The 21,975-nt window shown below is 41.0% G+C and overlaps 1 protein-coding gene across 31 annotated transcripts in view; it reads left to right on the top strand.

Moving 5' to 3' along the window:
- NACA (nascent polypeptide associated complex subunit alpha) overlaps positions 1 to 21,975 on the top strand; it is a 120,635-nt gene that overhangs the window by 1,724 nt on the left and 96,936 nt on the right. For all 31 annotated transcript variants that reach the window (XM_033939362.1, XM_033939360.1, XM_033939357.1 and 28 more), the window contains one exon: positions 18,740 to 18,811. In XM_033939362.1, the coding sequence (XP_033795253.1) occupies positions 18,742 to 18,811 (70 nt within the window). In that variant the 5' untranslated portion in view covers positions 18,740 to 18,741. Of the gene's footprint in view, positions 1 to 18,739; positions 18,812 to 21,975 lie in introns of those variants that run through there.

Raw genomic sequence — 21,975 nt, 5'->3', positions numbered from 1 at the left:
CATGACATTTAAGCTATTCCTCATATTCACCCCTAAATTCAACACACTTAGCACATTGTGTCTGAAAGTTTCTGTAACTGTTCCAAAAAATATTATTGATCTCTGTACACTGAAATGCTCCGCTACTGCAGTTGCCCCTGAACCACTCAAAAATTGTCATCCTTTCAAACTTTTTAAGGCTTGGAAACAGAAAATAGTCAGATGGAGCAAGATCCATGCACTGAAACCCCAGCTGCATCAAAACATCCATCGTTTTGACAATCTTTGAGCAGGTGCATTGTCTTGCAAAAAGAGAACTCCTTTCTGCAACCTCCCTTGCCTTTTTTCTTTCACTGCCTCTTTTAATCGGCACAACAGGTTACAGTTGTATTCTGCATTAACTGTTTGCGTTCCTGATTCCAACACCATGGCCATAACCTTTCCTGCTGACTTTTGGGTCTTGAATCTCCTTGGCCTTGGAAACCTGAGTGCTGCCATTGTATGGACACTTTTTTTTTTTTTTTTTTTTGGTCTCAGAAGAATCATAGTGGTGTAACCATGTTTCATCAACAGTAAATAGTTCCAAAAGATTGGCACCAGTTCACTGAAAATGCTGCAAAATCATCTGGGAAGTATCCACTCGACATCTTTCTCATCAGCATTCAAACATTTGGGCACCCACTTGGCTGACAGCTTCTGCATACTCAGCTGCTCGTGGATTATACACCCATTACATTCCCTGGATATATGTAGTGTTTCAGCAATTGTTTTAGCTGATATTCGCTAATCTGCTAAAATCAGGTCATGGATGTGGTTAACAATTTCAGGAGTTGACACCCTTTGAGGCCTCCCAGATCTTGCTGCATCTTCAGTCTCAATCTCCATGGTGAAAGTTTGCACACCACTTCTTCATTGTGAAGTATGATGGGCATTTGTCACTCAATGTTTGCATCATACATTCATGGATTTCCTTTGGAGTTTCTTTTGCAGGAATAGGAACTTCATGATGGTTCAGAGTTCCACACTTGAAAATTCCACATTTTTCGTTGACATTGTTCAATCAGTGATCTGAAATAATGTCAAAAACATAGCATTACAATTCTGCAGATTGGCAATTAAAATAAAATACTTCTCGGCTACAGTGGCAAGATAACACTCAGAATTTAAGAAGTTGGTTGGGTTGAGAACTTTTCAGCACCCCCTTGTATTAAGGTCTCTGTTCCCATACAATTTATGATAGATCACTAATTTTGTAGTAGATCTCTGGACCAACTAATCCTATTTATATATTTGAAGGTGTTGTCTCCAAAACTGCACACAGTATTCCAAATGGGACCTCACCAGAGACTTATACAATGACATTATCACCTCCCTTTTCCTACTGACCACTCCTCTCCTTACTACTATTTATTATTTGTATAGCACTACCAGATGCACTCAGCACTGTACATTAAATATGCAAGAGACGGTTCCTACTCGAAAGAGCTTACAATGCAAGGCATCTTCTGGCTTTGACCATTGCCTTTTCTGCCTGTTTTGCCACCCTGAGATGATCAAACAACAATCGCCCCCAAGTTTGCTTTTCTTCTGTATACAGAAGTACTTTGCCTCCTAAACTATACTGTTTTCCTAGATTTTTGCAGCCCAAGTGCATGACCCTGCATTTTTTTGTAGCATTAATCTTAGTTGCCAATTACCAGACCATTCCTCCAGCTTTGCCAAATCTCACCTCATGTTGTCCATACCCTCCAGAGCTTAGTATCGGCAAAAAGACAAACTCTGCTAGATAGTCCTTTCTCAGTATCGCTCACAAAGATGTTAAATAAAGCCAGCCCAAGGATAAATCATTGCGGCACTCCACTAACATCTTTTTCCTCCGAGTAAACTGTCATGTCTCTTTGTCATTCATACTGCTAAAGCTCCCTTTTTATTATGTTGGGGTTATATGTGGATGAATTTGTGTACGTTCAGGTTTCCTTGTGACTTCTGCCCCACAGTAGTCTGTCTCTATCCATTGCACAAGTCTAGAGTCTGTAATTTGCATTAACATGCAGTCAGTGGCTCATACTATTAACTTTGAGTATATACTAACTTCAGAGAGAGTATAGCACATACAAAGAGCATAGATTAATGAGTAGGAATGTATTGATAATGCACTCTATTAGTATTAACGTGTAGTAGGTGTGCAAATGCCCCTGTCTGCCAACAACAATACAGTGCTTTAATGGTTCCAACAAAGTTTTCTTAGGATTCCGGACTCCGGAGCCATACCAGAAACTTAAGAGTTACATGCTGATAGGATTTTTTTTCCCAACTTCCCTGCCCTCTTTTCCAAAGTTGAAGAGCTTGGGAGGGGTTTAGAGAGCTCTTAGCTGCTAATTCCTGAGCTTTTGGCGTTCTACCGCAGGTCTTTTAGGATCTGCTAAGGTAAGTCTCCCATTCGGTATCTATGGGGGTTAAAAAAAAAAATTAATCAAGTTCCTCATTACCACCTGTCTGTTTTAAGTGTCCTTTTAGCAGTTTGTACAGGTCCCCACCCTGCCACCTTACCTAGTCTCTTTCCTTCTAAATCCTTGCCCCCTCGCAGTCTTTCGCTTACCCCATCTCAAAAGCTATCAACAATTCTCCAAGTAGCTCTGATGTGTACCAATTTTAATATATGAGATCAAATTGTAACAATACTGAACTAAACATACTTTTGATACTAATAGAATATTTATTTATTCAATTTTTTATACCGTTCTCCCAAGGGAGCTCAGAACGGTTTACTTGAATTTATTTAGGTACTCAAGCATTTTCCCTGTCTGTCCCGGCGGGCTCACAATCTATCTAATGTACCTGGGGCAATGGGGGATTACGTGACTTGCCCAGGGTCACAAGGAGCAGTGTGGGTTTGAACCCACAACCTCAGGGTGCTGAGGCTGTAGCTTTAACCACTGCACCACACTCCAGTGCTCTATAAACTGTACTGGTTACCTGTGGATCAACTTACATTCAAAATTGTGTATGGTGTTTAAAGCTTGGCATGTAAAATGTCCAACATATCTGTCAAGTTATTCAGATATTATCCACAAAGATCTTTATGCTCCTCTCAAGAGTTGTTCTCGCTGCCTGGTCAGATCAAACTCACTTCAACAGGAATCTTGGATTTTCGTATGTGGGCCCTGCTTCGTAGAATTATTTTTTTAAATTTATTTATAAAATTTACACATTTATTATCAAGCATATCATCTTGAACAGAAAGTGAGATCAAGAAAACATAATAATATTATTATTTACTCTCAAGCCTGAAAGTAAATCAAAATATTAAAAGAAAATAAACATCTTAACTTAATCACACACTAGTCCTCAAATTAGGATCCAAGGTTAACGATAAGAGTAGAAATTAAATTAAAGGAAATAATTTTTTAACAAGGAAAATAGCTTAAACTGCTACTGGAAAGTGAGCTAATTATTATTACGAGGGTACAGATGGTTCTACAGACTCAAGACGTTTCGCAGAAAGGAAAGCAGTCAAGTGAGCTGGTTCTACAAATACATATTTCAAGGAACGGTATCTTATGACACATTTACAAGGGTACCTAAGAAAGAATAAACCCCCTATCTGAGTCACTCCTGGTTTTAACATTAAAAATTCCCTTCTTCTCTTCCGAGTCTCTCTCGAGACATCAGGAAATATCTGGATATGGAAACCCAGAAAGTCCTTGGCCCTGTTTTTAAAGAAAATTTTAAGAATCCAATCCTTGTCTGGGGCCAAAGCCACAGTCAATAAGAGAGTGGCTGGGGTAGCCATTTCTCTGTCTGATTGCTCTAATAAAGTGGAAACGTCCAAGGGTTCTTTCTGTGGTATTCCTTCGTCTTCTTTCTTTTGAAAATCCTGATTTCTTATAGGTAAATAGTAAACCTTTGTAAGAGGTGGTAAGGAATTTTCAGATATTTTCAGGATTTCCAGAAAGTACCGCTTTATCATATCTCGTGGAGAAATTGATAATACTTTAGGAAAAATTAATTAAACGCAAATTATTAATCCGAATATTGTTATCTAAAGCTTCCAATTTTCTCTTCATAATTGTATTATCTTTAACAAATAGATCTTGATTACTCTTAATTATTTTTAAATTCTTCTTTTCTTCTTGGATATCTAATTTCAATGATACAGTCTCTTCCTTTATAGTTTTTATCTCTTCTTTCTGGATTTGTATTTCTTTATCCAAGTTTTTTACAAGTAAATTAAAGGCATTTCCAAAATTGGACACTAAGTCCCAAAGAGAGTCTAGAGTGACTTCAGAGGGTTTAACAGGGGAAACAAAAATTGCTTGTGTCATTAATAAATGTTCACTCGGCTGGTTTACCTCTCTGGAGTCTTAATCCCTTTTAGCTGGAGTTGTTCCTGCCACCGGTTCTTCTAAAAGGAGTAAATCACTTTTAGCTGTCTTCAGTTGCAAGCCATCCGACGTACTGGCCTCTTGAGAGGAAAACACTTCCTCCTCCGGCGTGCTCTCCTCTCGCGGTGAGCTTGCTCCCAGCGGCAACAGCTGTAGGGGCGGCGACCTTACGTCGGGGCTCAGAGAGACTTCTAGCCCAAGAGAGTTCGCCGCGGCACTACTCTCTGCCGGCGCTGCCAGCGGGCGATTCCCCGACGAAACTTGCTCACTCAAGAGACGCCTAAAAATGGCATCCACTGCAGGCAGAGGGGTCTCCGAGCGTCGGGAGGCTCACCAACGCTTCTTCCCCTTCTCTTAGGCATTTCCCGAAGGTAAGCAAGGCACTCCTAAGCATCCACACAGCAGCAGCAAGTGACAGCCGCTTCGTAGAATTCTATGTTTGACAAGTTCTTTGATGGCCTTGGCTTACCTAACTTTTAGGAAGTTATTAAAGACAGTATTGTTGTTCTTATGATCTGGATTCTGGCTCTTAAGAACCAAGACCTGGGTTCTACTTTTGTCATCTTCATTGTTTGTGCTCATTTGCCTTGGATATTTTATCTGTAAAAAAAATTCTGGTTGTCTGCATTTTTGACTTGTAAGCTTCTTTTGCATTAAATAAACTGTTTATGAAAAAAAAAACCCCAACAATACTGTTTCAGAAATATTATAGTATTACAGATCTTGAGTAAGACATTATAGACCATTACGCCTGTTACATTAACGGGTGCTAGAATAGATGTCTGTCTGTCTTTCTCCTGCCCCCTGTCTCTTTCTTCCTTTCTTTCTGTCTCTCTCCCTGCCCCGTTTATCTTTTTTCTTTCTGTCTCTCTCCTTCTATCTTTCTTTCTCCCTCCCGCTTTATTTCTTTCTTTCTATCTTTTTTTTCTTTCTGTCGCTCTCCCTGCCCAGACCCTCACTGAATAGGCCGTTACATTAACGGGTGCTAGAATATATGTGTGTCTGTCTTTATTTATTTCTCTCTCTGTCTCCTTAGCCACTTTCTGTATTTCTGTCTTTTTTTCTTTTTGTCTTTCTTTTGGCTGTCCACCACCACCCCTTGCATGCTCCCCCTGTCCATTCTCCCTTCCTTTTATCTCCCCTGTGTCCACCACCACCCCTTCACTGCTCCCCTTATCCAGCAGCAGCCCTTCTCCCTTTGTTTTACCTCTCCCCTGTCAATCAGCACATTTTCCTGTTCCCCCTGTCCAGCAGTAGGCCTCCCTTCCTTCCCCCCCCCCACCAAGCAGTCTGCAATAGTTACATTTGTGAACTTCAAAAAAGCTGAGAACATTGTTAATGAGAAATAAATGCTTCAAGCCAAGCAGACCTTGAAAATCCAGCCCTGTTCCATTTCTGCTGGCATCTTTGTGTTGGGGGTGGCTGCTCCCTGTCGCTTTCAGGCCTTTCCCGGGGCGCTTTAACCTGTGGTAATCTGGGCGAGCGGCTCCAGCACAGGCTTCTCCACCCGGACCGTGGGCACGCTCCGCCCCTTAGCTACCCGGAAGTACCGGGCTTCACTCGCCTGCTCCCAGGGAGTAGCTCGGGAGGGGGGGAGCGGCTGCCGTGGTGATCTTGCCGACTCCCTTGCCAGAGTTATTTTTCAGTTTAAAGGTGCCACGGCGGCTCCTCTAATGATCCCCGCTTGCATTAGAAGTGTTTTCTGAAGCAGGTGCGACTGGTAACAGGAGCCGCCGCGGCACCTTTAAACTGAAAAAATAACTCTGGCAAGGGAGCCGGCCAACTTGCAGTTCAATTGGGAGCTTCGGTCTGCTTCCTGCTTGCCTTGCTGTATTTTTTTTTTTAGTTGAAAGACGCGGCGGCCAGACGGAAAAACGGAACCCTAAGCAGCGCATGCGCACTCCTATCTGTGGGTCGCTACAGCTCAAGGAAAACCGGCGCACGCAGAGGAAGTGCGCATGCGCGGCCTAGCGTTTTATTATATTAGATAAGGGGCCTTGATTTGATGATTTACTTTGTAATTTATTACTTCCATAATGTTGATGAAATTGTAATTGGATGTACTGTATATGTATATTTTATTTTTCTGTACACCACTTAATACTTATGTGAATAGCAGTAAATCAAGAATAAATCCAATCCAAATCTTAACAAAATGTCAGAGCGTCAAAATTTAAAACAAGCTTATTAGGATTTTGGCCTGCTCCAGAAGAACCATTTAGATAACTGCCCAGTGTGATGGAATGAGCCACTATGATAAACTCATCCCCCACCCCACCCCCAAAAAGAGAGAGCAGCATTTCCTTCAAGTTTCGTAGTCCCCAATACCAAACTTCTGAACAGTATGCAAAGTTATCAATAATCCAATCACTGTATTTTACTGCAGACTTTGAACAGAGACTAAGGCACAAACCTGCACATTAGGTCAATCAAATTTTGTTGTGGCACCTAGGACATGCACATCATGTTCCCAGTTACCACCACAAACTGTTATCCCAAACTTTGCCGAGAACTGCATGCCTCCATGTTGTACCATTTGGATCAAACTCAGTGTCAGCTGTGCAAAGAGAGTTCCAAGGTTAACAGTCTGCAAGATGTAAGGGAGCTGGTGAGAAAAAGAAACAAGAGGAACATCTGTGAGTAAGACTAAATGCTTGAGTACCCGAATAAATTAATGTAAACCATTCTGAGCTCCCTTGGGAGAACGGTATAGAAAATTGAATAAATAAATATTCTGCTAGTATCAAAAGTGTGTTTAGTTTATTGTGTTACAATTTGATCTCGTATGTTAAAATTGGTACGCATTGGAGCCTCTTGGAGAATTGTTGATAGCATGCATTGTCAGGGTAGGTGTTGGGTATTCCTGTATCCTTCAGTTCGCCCTAGTAGAGGATGAGTCCAATTTTCATACAGTCTTGAGTGTAATTAGGAATTTACACAGGCTAAAATTTTTCACCCTGATTTTCATGTGTTCTGTTTGTTCCCACATTTACGTGTTAATTCATCAGTTAGTTTGCATTAAATCAATTAGTGTATACTAATGAACAAAATGTACACTAAAAAACACGTATTCCTAGTGACAGTACTGCATTCTGAGGGTCTCTAAACCTTAAGATAATGGAAAATGAGCCTTTCTGAGAAAGGGGAGTTTGTTGCTGAGAGGCATGCCTCTGTGATAGTGTCTATGTGGAATAAACAGCCTGTTTAGGTTTTCAATGTGTCATTGATAATAATAATAACTTTATTTTTCTATACCGCCATAGTCAGGTGACTTCTAGGCGGTTTACATTGTAAGAAGGCTGGACATTCAGCGAATAACAAAAGATCTTAATACAATACAATAAGTCTACTTACAATACCGTACAATGAGTCTCAATACAATACAATACATTACAATGAGTCTAAATACAATACAATAAGTCTAAGTACAATACCATACAATGAGTCTAAATATTAAACAATAATCTAGAAGGGAAACTTACGTATTAATTGGAGTTCTATGGATAGTGAGTACCTGAATGCTTTGGTACTAACGTATTAATTGGAGTTCTATGTGTAGAGAATATCTGAATACATGAAAGGAGCTTCTTGAGAGAAAGAAAAGGCGTTTACAGGGGGGAAGCCCTAGTGAGGGAGGAGACAGTTTTAGTCAATGAATTTGGCGAAAAGGGCGGTTTTGATCGATTTTCGGAATGCACTGTATGTCAGATTGGGTTCGTTTATGTAGTTTTTCAGCCAAGCTTGCTGTCTGTTCGCTTGGAACTTGATTTGTATCTGCAGCCTGTAATCTTTGGGTATGCAAAGATGTTTTTGTTTCTGGTTGTTCGGGTGGGGTTGTGTAGGATGAAGTGAGATTGTAGGTAAGAGGGTGCTAGTCCCCAGGCTTGCCTGAAACAGGTGCAAGCAAATTTGAATAATATTCGCGCTTCTATTGGTAGCCAATGCAGCTTTTTATAGTAGGGGCTGATGTGATCACTTTTTCTTAGTCTGAAAATTAGGCAAACGGCGGTGTTTTGTATTAGTCTCAGTTTTTTTATTGTTTTTTGTGGGATACTCAGGTAGATGATATTGCAGTAGTCAAGGATGGATAGGATCAGTGCCTGTACCAGCCGCCTGAATGATGTTGGATCAAAGTATTTTTTTATGGTCCTTAGTTTCCATAGCGTGAAAAAACATTTTTTCACTAGTGAGTTTGTGTGGTCAGTCATAGTTAGGTGAGTGTCTAGAGTGATACCGAGTATTTTTATGTTTTTGGATGTTGAATATTCGTGATTGTTTATTTTTATCGATGTTCTCGTAATTTTGTCATTAGGACTAGCCAGAAAGACTTTTGTTTTCTCTGCGTTTAGTTTCAGTTTGAAATTGGTGGTCCATTGATCGATTTCGGTCATTATGTTTGAGAGGTTGTCTATAATTTCTTTTGTGATGTCGTTTAAGGGGATTAGAATGGATATGTCGTCTGCGTAAATGTAATGTATTAAGTTTAGTTTTTGTAGGAGGTGGCCTAAGGAGGCGATATAGATATTGAAAAGGGTGGGCGATAGTGGGGAACCTTGAGGCACGCCTGACGGGTTTTTCCATGGTTTGGAGTAGTTTCCATTGCTGATTACTCGGTAGGATCTGTTTGTTAGGAATTCTTGGAACCATTTCTTTGCCTTTCCCGAAATTCCCATTACTTCAAGGCACAGTAGAATGATTTCATGGTCTACCAGGTCGAACGCGCTGCTGAGGTCTAATTGTAGAATCAGTGCGCTTTTGCCTTTGCTGAAGAGATCATAGAGGTGGTTCAGTAAGGAGGCTAAGACAGTTTCTGTGTTGTATCCTTTCCTGAATCCTGATTGGTGTTCACTTAGGATGTTAAATTTGTCCAGGTAGTTTACTAGTTGAAGGTTGACCAATCCTTCCTGTATCTTTGTGAAAAGGGGAATGCTTGCTATGGGTCTGAAATTGGATGTCAGTGCTGAAGAGGTTTTCTGATCTTTAGGGATTGGAGTGATTAGTATGTGACCCATTTTTTTGTTTAATGTTCCGCTTGTAAGGGCGGTTGTTAGCCATGCGAATAGTTCCTTTTTAAATTCTGGAGGGGCAACTGTCATGATTTTTGAGGGACATGCGTCAAGTAGACAGTTAGATTTGGTGTACTTGTTGAATAAATTTAGGAACTGATACCAGTTTGGGTATTCGAGGTGGTCCCATATCATGTCTACTCTGGTGTCTTGGTCGTGGGGTTCGAGGTATTGAAGAGCATTTGTTGTGGTTGTGGGTAGAGTTGCTCTTAGTTCAGCGATTTTATTTTGAAAGAAGTTGGCTAGGGTTTGTGCCGATGGAGTGGGCTCGTTGTCCTTTTTCAGTATTTGTGTTGTGTCGGTTATTGTTTTTACTAGTTTGAACAATTCTTTGCTTTTTATTTTTGAAGTACTGTACCAATTTTTTTTGCATAATGTTTAGTGCGCTTTTCTTTGATCAGATTTTTGTATATTTTCATTTTTTGTTTCCAGCTTGTCTTGTCTGACTCATTGTTTGGTTTTTGCCAGATTCTCTCCAATTTTCTTAGTTCCTGTTTGGTGGTTAGTAGTTCACTGTCAAACCATTCATTTGGTGGTCTATTTTTCTTTTTGTATGTTTTATATGGTGCTATTTGGTCTAGGAGTTCTTTGCTGTAAATTTCCCATCTTGTGGGGAAGTCCTGAATTTCATTGGTTATGGGCTGTAACTCATAGTGGGTCCAGAATTCGGTTGGGTTAATAATGCCACGGCTGGTTATTGTGTTCGTGTTGACGTTTTTGTGTTTTTGTTGTGTATTCTGTTTTAGCCAGTGTAGATTGAACTTGCCAATGTAGTGGTCTGACCAGATGCATTTTTCCCAGGGTCCTGGGTAATATTGTATTTTGGATTCTATTGTTTCTTTGTGGGAGAAGGTGATTAAGTCTAGTTTGTGTCCTTTTTCATGGGTTATTTCTGCGTCTGGATTAGGAAAGTCCAGTGACATTAGGAAGTTGGCGATTTCAGTTATTTCTGGTTTTGTCTTTTGTTCTAGGTGAGTGTTTGTCTCCCAGAAGTAGGTTGTATGATCCTTTTAGGGTAGATAAAGTAAGGAATTCGGCGAATTCCTCTTTTGCGTTTGACCATTTTTTGGGTGGGATATAGAATAAAGTTGTGATTAGTGATTCTTCTAACTGTGCGTTAGTGATTTTGCAAGTTAGTATTTCAAGGTTTTCTGAAGATTTGGAGTCGGTCTTGATGTAGTCGAAGTGTTCTTTTAGGATGATCGCTAGTCCTCCTCCTTTTTTCCAGTTTCTTGATAGTGGGATAATTTTGTATCCCTGAGGTAGGATTTCTTTCATGATGGTGTCAGTGTCAGAGATCATCCATGTTTCTGTCAGAAACAGGAGATCAGGTTTTGTTTGTAATAACCAATCATTTATTATGTGGGCTTTGTTTCTCATGGAGCGGGTATTTAGGTAGTATCCCTTAATGTTTTCGTAACTGTTTGCTGTAGGGATTTCGGAAAATGTTAGTTTTTTTATGTTTCTGTTGCAGAACTTGTTCCTGTGTGATTTGCGGTGTTTGTGGGTGGTGTTTAATACTGTGATTTGATGAAGGTCTTGTTTTGGCTGGTTTTGTAGGAGTTGGAGGGGGTTGGAGGGCTTATTTAGTTTGACTGGTCTGAGCCAGGGGATGGGGTAGGAGTGCATAGGTTGGGGGGGGGGGGGTTGTCTTCATTGCCTCAGCATTTGGAGCATAATAGGTATAGTATCCCTAATAGTAATTGCTGTTTATTGCAGATTGCCATGTTGTGTGATGGGATGTGCGGTTCGGGTTGTGAGAAGTAGGGACTGATTGCCGGATATAACAAATGCTTAAGAATGCTATAGGGATATAACAAATAGCTACATGCTGTTTACAAGATGAAGGCTGCAAGGATAAAGAAGTTACATGCTGTTAAATAGATTCTAAGGTTGGTACAGAGGCTGTGAATGCTAAAGAAGAGTTACATGCTGTAAGGAGGATGTGGCATGCTAGTGTACAATTGAAAATACTTATCCGGTTGGAGTTCCTAGTGGAGGTTTATGCTGTGTTGGAGCTTGGTGTTTTCGCTTGGGGCTTCCACGCCGACGCTTCACACAGATGCTTCTGGTGTATAGACTGTGAAGAGTCTAGGGTGCTAAGAGCCTGTCTTTTCAGCCCATCCTTTTGGTTTGGGCCATTCAGATAGTATCACACTATAGAGGTAATTTTAGGAGGTTTACACATGACAGTTGGTATATATGTATAAGCAATGATTTTAGGAGAAGTGCTACTCAAATGTGTATGCACAGATTTGAAGGATGGGTTTGGGGTGGACTTCAGAACTTACTTCCTTAGCAACAGCAGCAGATGAATCCAGAGACCAATTGGATAGCACACATCTACCAGCAGGCGGAGATAGAGAAACTGATTAACAGGTGGTCCTGTTGGCTGGCACTCCTCCTGTATCTTCAGTATGCTCTATCTCCTAGCAGATGATGGTCGCTATTCAACTAGCTCCTGAATTCTGGTTGTGACTGGAAAATTATTTTCTCCTGTTGAGGTTTCTCTTCAGTGAGGTGGCAATTTTATTCTCCTGTTGAGGTTTCTCTTCAGTGAGACGGGGGTGTCCGGCTGAATTTTCTCCATTGGCATTTGCATTTGACAACTATCTGCTCATTTGGAGGCATAAAGAGGGGGGTAGTGAGTCGACAGAGGAAGAGTTGTGCTTGTGTTCATAGCCACCTCTGACAAGGGAAAAATGATATAGGGTTCAACTCAATTAGCTCTTCTTTTTTTTTTTTATTTATAATTTTGAATACATTACAATATCCAATAATTCAAAAGAAATAATATCCCATTTTAAGGAATGATTCAAGGTTCTTTAGTGTGAACCAAGAATTATTGTCCTTTATTTTCTTGAACTTTATTCAATTAGAAATAGCAAGATGTACTCCCCATTAATGTGGGCTTAAAAGGAATTATGTATGTATGATTTGATTATGTATTGTTTTATGTGATTTTCCTTTTTTCTTTTGAATTATTGGATATTGTAATGTATTCAAAATTATAAATAAAAAAAAAAAAAAGAAGGGCATTCTAGTTCAACCCTTTCTGGACGACTGGTTGATTCAAGCAAAGTCTTTTTAGGAGAGCTCCCAGGTCACGACTCGGGTTGTGGAGTTTCTACAGTCACTTGGCTGGGTGGTCAACCTGTCCAAAAACCGGTTGACCAACTTGGGTAGAGTTGTTTTTTTTTCCCGAGGCCCGGGCGTTGACATTGTAATCACAGATTAGCTCCCTGATGGATTGTCATTGCCCTCAGGTGCAGGATTTTCTACATGGCAGCATCTCTGGAGGTAGTCAGGTGGGCTCGGGTTCACATGCATCCTCTTCAGTATGCTCTTTAGTGGTGGTCTCTGCAGATCCACGATCTGGAATCTCCCGTCCCTCTTCATGGGTTAGTGCATTGCGTCCTCGGCTGGTGGCTACAGTCTTCCAATCCAAGTTTCCAAGTTTATTCAATATTTGATTAATCGCTTATTCAACATTCTAAGCAATGTACATAGTATAATAATAACAAAAGTTAATAGGGGGAGACTGACAATTTCATATAAAAAACGAAAACAAAATACTTGAGACGAACATGGAATGTAAAGGGGAAGGAGAAGGGAAAGAAATACAATTTTAAAAAGAGTAAAGAAAACATTTATGGTAAACGACATTAGGAAAGGAAGACAAATGGAGGCTAAAAAAGTACATATGAGATCTAAAAAAAAAACTTTGGTCAGGTCATACATACTGGTTATATCAGCTGTCAATTGCATCTTTAAAAAGAAAACATTTGAGCTTACTTTTAAATTTAACCAAATCTAATTCCAATCTGGTTCAGGAGGTGAGTCTAGCTGAACCGACTTGGATAGTGCTTCATATGGATGCCAGTCTCTGTTGGGGAGCTTAATGTTTCAGCTGCTGTGCTCAGGGCACCTGGTCGCCGGTTGAGGTGTCCTGGTTGATCAGTATTCTGGAGACCAGAACCATTCCGTTGGCATTAGTAGCCTTCAAGTCCTTGTTGGAGGGCAAGTCGGGTCGGGTTCTCTTAGACAGTGCCACGCCAGTGGCTTATGTCAATTGCTGGGGGGGAGCCAAGAGTCATCTGGGAGTGCAAGAGGCAACTCTTCTTATGGAATGGGCAGAGGCGTATCGGAACATCTCAGCTTCCTACATAGCGGGAGTGGACAATGTCCAAGCAGACTTCCTCAATCGTCATGTGCTGGTTCCTGGCAAGTGGTGTGTCGGGCTGGAAGCCTTCAAGTTGATTGTTCAGTTATGGGGCCAGCCGGTCATGGACCTAATGGCCATGAGTGTCAATGCCAAAGATCTGAGGTTTTTCAGTCGGCGCAGGGATTGCCAGGCTGAGGGGTTGGATGCTCTGATGAAGACTTGGCCGACAGACGGCCTGCTGTATGTCTTTACTCCTTAGCCTCTGGTGGGCAGAGTTGTTCTTCGCATTGCCCAACATGTAGGTTATGGGATCCTTGTGGCTCCGGACTGGCCCAGGCACCTGTGGTAGGTTGATCTGGTTTGTCTTCTTGTGGCAGATCCTCTTCCTCTGCCCCTCTCGTCTAGCCTTCTGACTCAGTGGCCCATTTCCATGTTCGATCCGAATCCCTTTTGTTTTACAGCTTGGCTCTTGAAAGGGAATGGCTGAGAAAGAAAAGGCTATTCGGATAAGGTGATCTCAACCGTCTTGGGTTTTCCAACTCTCGGGCTTATGTGCGCATTTGGCGTCTCTTTGAGGAGTGGTGTTCCACTCATGACATGGTTACCCTTCACGTGTCTTTTGCCTCACATCTTGGATTTTTTGCAGAATGGCCTGGAGCAAGGCCTTACCTTGTCCTCTCTCAGGGTTCAAGATCACAGCTTTGTCTTCTTTTCATGGCCTGTTGCATAGTTAGCGTTTAGCCTCTTCCAGATGTGGTTCGATTCTTGAGAGCGACAAAATTCTCCGTTCGGTTCCAGCCTGGGATAATAACTTTATTTTTCTATACCGTCAACACCCAAAAAGTTCTAGGTGGTTCACAGAATAAAAAAGACTGGAAATTCCAGTGATAATTCAAAGCACACAGAAAAGCAGTATAATATTTCAATAGTGAAAAATACAATAAGAAACTATGACAGTCATCAATCAAATAACAAATTTTTTGAACAAATAGGTCTTAACCAATTTTCTAAAGGTGCAATAAAATGCAGATTGTTGAATCAGATCGTCTAACCATACTTGAAACTTTACCTTCTTAATAAGCAAGGATAGATCAAAATATTTTTTATAATGGCAAGTTTTGGGATTAGGAAAAGTGATTAAACCTGTACGCCGAGTAGACCTAGTTGAACAGTATCATTCAAAATGAGAGAAGAGATATAGCGGAGCTAATCCAAATAACATCTTATAGCAAATGCAAACAGATTTAAAAAGTACTCTTGCTTCCATTGGCAAACAGTGCAGCTTAACAGTAAGGGCTGATATGTTCCTGTCTTTTTAATCCAAAAATTAAATGGACCACTGTATTTTGGATTAGCTTTAATCTTCCTAAGATGGTTTTATAAGCTCCCAAATAGATTATATTGCAATAATCAAGAATAGATAAAATTAATGCTTGAACTAGATATCTGAAAGAATTAGTGTCAAAGTATTTTAATGGAGCGCAACTTCTATAATGCAAAGAAACATTTCTTTACAAGAATATCAATATGCTCACCCAGGGTTAAATGACGGTCAAGTATGACTCCTAAAATTTTTAGAGACGAGGCTATTGAATATTTTTGTTCTCATAAAGAGTTTTATCTGTAATTTTATCGTTGGGACTAACCAAGAAGAATCTGGTTTTTTCAGTGTTTAATTTCAATTTAAATTCAATGGTCCATTGTTCAATCTGATTTAGGAAAAAAGTAATCTGATTTTTTTATTTCAGTGGTAAAAGAAATGACTGGTATCAGTATTGTAATGTCATCAGCATAAAAGTAAAATATTACATTTAAACTTTGTAAAAGATTGGCCAAGGAAGCAACATAGATGTTGAACAATGTGGGTGATAATGGTGAATCTTGAGGTACCCCACAAGGGGTTACTCCAAGAATTGGAGTACTGCCCATTGCTAAAGACTTGATACGATCTTTTTTCCAAGAAACCCTGAAACCAGTTTTGAACTTTACCAGAAATTCCCATAGCATCCAAACAACCCAATAGAATCTCATGGTCCACCAAGTCAGTCACTACTAAAATCAAATTGAAGTATTAGTGTGCTAGTACCTTGGCTGAATAAGGAATGAATATGATCAATCAAAGATGTTACAACCGTTTCTGTACTGAAACCTAGTCTAAAACCAGATTGGTGAATGTGAAGAATGTGAAATTATTCTAGATGTTTGACTAATTCTAAGTTGACCAGCCCTTCCATTATTTTACAGAACAAAAGTATACTTGCAATGGGTCTATAATTTATTTTAGTAGATACAGATTCTTTATAATAGGAGTGACCAAAATATTACCTAACTCATTCGGAAATAGCCCATTTATCAAAGAATAACTAATCCATTTAAACAGATGTGGCTTAAATGTAATTGGGGCCTTTTTCATAATTGTTGGAGAACCCATATCTCAATCTGGTTCTTTCTGTACTCATTCATCCTCTTTTTGAGCCTCTCGGCTCCTTCACGTTGAGGATCTTACTCTTAAGGCAGTGTTCTGGTGGCCATTACTTCTGTGAGACGCGTTTCCAAACTGCAGGCCTTTTTGTGTAGGCCTCCCTTCCTGGAGTTCTCGATGGAGCGGTTCATGCTGTGGCCGGTTCCCTTCTTTCTTCTGAAGGTGGTTTTGCCTTTTTATGTCAACCAGTCCGTTGCCCTTCAGGTTATAGGTAGTCGGGAAGGCTATTTGGAGCAGAGACAGTTGCGCAAATTGGATGTTCACAGGGTCCTTCGCGCTTTATGTTCAGTGGACCCAGTAGTTTTGTCTGTTGGAATGCCTTTTTGTTCTTTTTGCGGGTCCTTGTAAGTGGGGACTGTGCTTCCAAGGCTACGATTGCACGCTGGATCAAGGAGGTTATTGCTTCAGCGTACTTTCAAAAGAAACCTGTTCTGGGTTTTCTCAAAGCTCATTCCACTCATGGTCAGGCAGCCTTTTGAAGTGAGAGTTCTCTTGTGCCTCTGGTGGATATCTGTAAAGCTGTGGTTTGGTCTTTTCTCCATTCCTTTGTTCGCCACTACCTTGTAGACATTCTGACGCATTGGGACCTGGTGTTTGGCGAGCGTGTTCTTGTGGCGGCCCTTCAGGGGTTCCTCTCCTGATGGTTACTGCTTTTGTACATCCCATCCTTTCTGTGCCAGTCTGGAGGGATGCTAAAGAAGGAGAAATTAGGTTCTTACATACTAATTTTCTTTCTTTTAGTCCCTCCAGACCGGCGCAGACCCCGCCCTGTTCTTATGTGGTGTTTTTTGCAAAGAGTACATTTTTTTTCTTCGGTGTCTTTTTGGCTTGGTTTTTGGGGAGTATAAGAGCAGTAGTGTTTGGTCTGTCTGGTTTAGCTAGTGAACTGTGGAGACATTTTTTAAAGGTTTTTGTTCTACTTTGTATCCAATAGTGTTTCCAGGTTCTAGCCAGACCCTTAATTTGTGCTCTCCATGTGAGTGTGGCGATGGTGTGTTTATAGTTCACGGTTCTTAGTTTCTGCTTCGCTATTCATCAGACTGATTGTAGATGGGACTGCACAATCCACTTGTACTACTGCCAAAAGTCAAGGTGTCTCAGTCTCCACCTGCTGGCAGAGGAACATAAATCCATCCGTTCTGTGCCAGTTTGGAGGGACTAAAAGAGAGAAAATTAGCAGGTAAGAACCTAATTCTCCTTACATCTCTTCCCTTCTTCAGTCCCTGTGCACCTTTTTCTCCATTCCCGTGCACATTATCTCCCTCTCCCCTTCCAATGATCTAACATCTATCTTCTCTCCTTCAACAGTCTGGCATCTTTCCACTCCTTCCCTTCTCTTTTCTCCCTTTGTGATCTGGCATCTCTCCCCTCTTTACCCTTCCATTCCCTCCCTTTTGTGGTCTGGCATATCTTCCCTGCAAACATAACTTGTGTTTTGGACGTGTTTAAAATTAGCTTATTCTCTCTCATCCATTAACTAACTACATTCATACGTTCATTTTATCCTTTTTACAAATTCCTATCCCCATCCATATTCAGGGAAGAACTGTACGTCATCGGCACAAAGCTGATATTCTACTTTAGTCTTGAGCTTATCCAGATCGGAGTTCCTGGATGCCCCCCCTATTTTCATTTTCTCTCCTAGGGGTTATTGCTTGCTTTGGTACAGACTGAGGAGAGGGGCGCTGCCCAGAGAGACAAGGGGGTGGCGAGAAAAAAATGATTCGTGTCTTCTGCAAGCAACTTGCTAGTTGAGGTGCTCAACCAATATGTAAGGAATCCTATGCTGTTCTACAGGAAAGAGGATTATCAAGGTAAGAACCTAGTCCATCCATATATGTATTTTATAAGAGACTCTGCTTTTAGTGAACATTTTGTAAAATAAGGTAGAAATTCTGAATGTCCTTATGAGAGCCCTTTTTTCTGAGCTAGGCAACCTATGGAAAAATGGCCTTTTTTTTTTTTTTTTTGCAAAAATGAAAGTGTTTGTAGTTTGTGTTTTGTAGTTTATTTAAAACCTGCTATACTGCTCACACTGATAGGCAGAACGGAGCGGTATGCATACTAAATTGTAACACAAAATCTAAATATAAAATAGCTTCAAGTTTGATAGGAAAGAAACAAACACAACAAAGACAAGAGAATGGAAAGATAAAATGGGCAAAGAGATGGATTGCAGCGTCTCCCATCCAGAAATCTCAAGTGCAAAGAACTTGTGGGGTTTTTGTGTTTATTTTTTATTGATTTAATATAAACTTCAAATATTCCTGAAGTTGAAAATCAACAATCTTAGCAGCAGCAGCAATAGTGCAAGACATTTGTCCTCATTTTCTTGACTCCCATCTTTATTGTACTGTGTCTACCCTCAGTTACTAATTCCCACTCACCCACTTTGCCCTCCTTTACCCTTTCAGAAAATATAATCATCGAACTCGCAATGGGTTCCTTCAGGCTGCTGGTATAATAACTATAGTAATCATGCTCTCTTCCATTCAGCAACACACTGGGGGGAGGAGGAAGAGAACTATCCAATATCACCTGCCCTATAACATGTTAATGTAAATATTGCCATTCTTTTTCCTCCCAATCGTTTATCTCCCAATGCATTTATCTCTTGTGGATATGTATGTTTCTGCATTCTAAATCTTATTCCTTTCTTCAGAAATGCCTGGTGAAGCCACAGAAACTGTTCCAGCCACAGAGCAGGAACTACACCAACCACAGGCTGAGACAGGTATGTAAGGTGGTAGCTGTCTATCTTGTCACAGTGGGGACCAGAAACTCATCCAGACAAAAGTAAATTGTCCAATCTTCCAAATCAAGAGACTGAAGAGTTTAAAAAGATCACAAGTTAATGTGCAAAAATTAATTGCCTTGATCCTGGCATGTTATACTGATCTGGTTGTTTCATCTATTTGTGATGGATGAGTTAAGGGGTCCTATTAAAAGGCACTAAAACACTGTGATAATATACAAGACTGGTGGGGGGGGGGTGTCACTGTTGTACAGCTTTACAGACCAGCTTTGGTGGTGGCTGACATGCTGAAATACTAACTGAAAAGCTTACAGATTCTGTTCACCTTTGGTTTTGACAAGGCATGCAAGGATCAGCCTTCTTTGCTTAGCAAATGAAATGCTTGTTTATAGCTTTCCCTAAATGAGCCTTATTTGTTTTAGCTGGCAGTCAAAATATTACATTTTTGCACTTTATTTTTTCTTTAAATTCTTTTAATTATTATATTGTTCCATTTCAACTTTTAACCTTTTTTGTGTAGTGATAAACACAGCACCATGTCAGTCGTTCTGTTGGGTGCTAGGGGATCAGGAGATGGATTTATCACTGTTTTAGGAAAAATAATTACCTGCAAAATGGTGCCACTTTATTTTGAAAGAACACAGTCTGCAAGCCTAATGGTTGTTGAGAGATGTAGGATTAGAGGGTCATTTGTCATTAATAGGTAGGAGCCAGCCATTAAATTATATGGTTCTTGGCAGAATTGTATAATTTTTAGGTCCAGTTTCTCTTGATACTGCTTTCTGAACAGAGAGAGAGGATAAGGCAGGGATTGATAAATATTGAAAACCAGAAGGCACACTTTTTTTAAGGGGGGTAATTGATTATTTTTCAATCTGACATTAAGTTGCAATGTAATCAGCATAACTGGATGGAAGAAAAACATCAGAAGCCTGTAGTGCAGTGGTGAGAGCTACAGCCCCAGCACTACACTGTGGTTGTGGGTTCAAATCCCACACTACTCCTTGTGACCCTGGGCAGGTTACTTAATCCCCCATTGCACCAGGTACATTAGATTGTGAGCCCATGGGACAGATAGGGAAAAATGCTTGAGTACCTGAATAATTTGTAATCTGCATAGAATTGTAGGATATATGTAATATACAGTAAATTAAATAAATAAAAGCCTTTGCAATACACTTTTTTGGTAGTTAGAACACTTGAAACATACGTAATAAGGTGTATGGGGACAGACTTATCTTAATATGTATATTTTGTAGGAAAAACGGGAGAGGAGAGAGACATTTAAATACCTACATGGCATAAATGCGAATGAGGTGAATCCTTTCTCATTTGAAAGGAAGCTCCAGAATGAGAGAGCATAGGATGAAGTTAAGAGGTGATAAGCTCAGGAGTAATCTAAGAAACCCTTTTTTATAGAAAGGGTGGTGGATGCATGGGATAGTCTCCAGGTAGATATGGTGGAGATATTGTCTGAATTCAAGAAAGTGTGGGACAGGCACATTGGATCTCGTTAAGGAGAGGAGGAGATAATGGATGCTGTGGATGGGCAGACTTAATAGGCCATTTGGTCTTTACCATCATGTTTCTATGTACAGTAGTGCTGCCCGATTCAGGAAAAAAAATTTTGATTCGATTCAGCCTATTGAATCAATTTTTCGATTCAATTATCCTGACCAATTGGGTGGGTCCCCCCCAAAAAAAAACATCCTGGTGGGTTTATTTTATAGCCTCTTCACCCCCTTTGCCCTCTCCTACCCACACTGGTCCTATGGTGTAAACAAAATAAACAAAAAATACTTTTCCTCTCTGTTAAATCCTAGCTCGAGTTTGCAGTCTTAACACCAGCTCTGGAAGGATACACATTTCAAATCTGACTTATTGTAATCACAAAACAGAAAATAAAATTATTTTTTCTACCTTTTGTTGTCTGGTCATTTTTTAAATCATGTTGGTCCCAGGCTCTGATTGTCTTCTGATCAGGCTCTCCTTCTTTCTCTGTGCTAACCATCCATCTTCCATCTCTGTCCTCCCCTTCTGTTTCCCTTTCCTTCCCCGGAGATCTGGCATCTTTCCTTTTTTTCATCTCCATCCCCCACAGCTGCAGCGATGGACCCCACCATCCACAGATCCACCATCTCTCCTTTTCTCAACTACCTTTTTATCCAGCATCTCTCTTCTGTGTCCCTGTCCCTATTCTCCTCTCCAGTAGTGCCCCCCTTGTGTTCCTGTTCCTATGCTCCTTCCATGCCCAGCTCTTATCTCTGTTTCATATGTCTCCCCAATCCAGCTTCTTCTTTCTCTCTTCCTTACCTCCTGAATCCCCTTCCCCAAGTACAGGCTTTCTCCTACTATCTTTCCTACCATCCTACACCCTGTCTAACTACTTTGGAGCAGTATCTGTCCCTCTTGTACCCTTCCCCTTGTGGTCTTGCATTTCTCTCTTCATTAGTCCAGCACCTCTCCTCTGCTTTTCTCCCTGTCTTTTTGGTTTGGTCTCTCTTCCCTTCACTTCACCATAGGTATGGCATCTCCCCTCCCCTCTCTTACTCCTTCCTCCTCCCTCTGCACAGGCCTGCTTCCCCGCCGCGAAGGCACTCTTCCTCCTCCTCCCTCTGCACAGGCCTGCTCCCCCCCCCCCCCCGCAAGCCTGCATGTCCCCCAGCTTTTCTGCTTTTACCTTAAGCTAATACGGCAGCCTGCAGGATCGCTGGTGCTACAGCGATCCCTGCAGCTGCCGTCATCCTCAGTGGCACATTCTCTCTGCTGCGATCCTGACCCTGATGTCAGAGGAGGGGGCGGGACCGTAGCAGAGAGAACGTGCCGCTGAGGATGACGGCAACTGCCGGGATCGCTATAGCACCAGCGATCTTGCAGGCCTTCTGTATTTGCTTAAGGTAAGAGTGGGTAAGCTGGGGGAACATGCAGGCCTTTCCGACTAACCCTCCCTCCTCAAGCAGGAGTGGCAGCAGACGGCCACCAAGAGGCAGCGCTGCTGCTCCTGCTTTAGGAAGGCACGGGGGGGGGTGGAAGGTCGGTCATTGAATCGGAAGGCTGATTTTTTTTTTTTTTTATGTTTAAATCATTTTTATTAAAGCATAAACATAGCAATGAACAAAGCATAGCACAAATTTCAAATAGCA

Source organism: Geotrypetes seraphini, chromosome 3 (genome assembly GCF_902459505.1).
Source record: "Geotrypetes seraphini chromosome 3, aGeoSer1.1, whole genome shotgun sequence".
Classification (NCBI taxonomy): Eukaryota; Metazoa; Chordata; class Amphibia; order Gymnophiona; family Dermophiidae; genus Geotrypetes; species Geotrypetes seraphini.
Note: the sequence above shows the minus strand (reverse complement) of the source record. Positions and strands in the feature narration are given on the sequence as shown.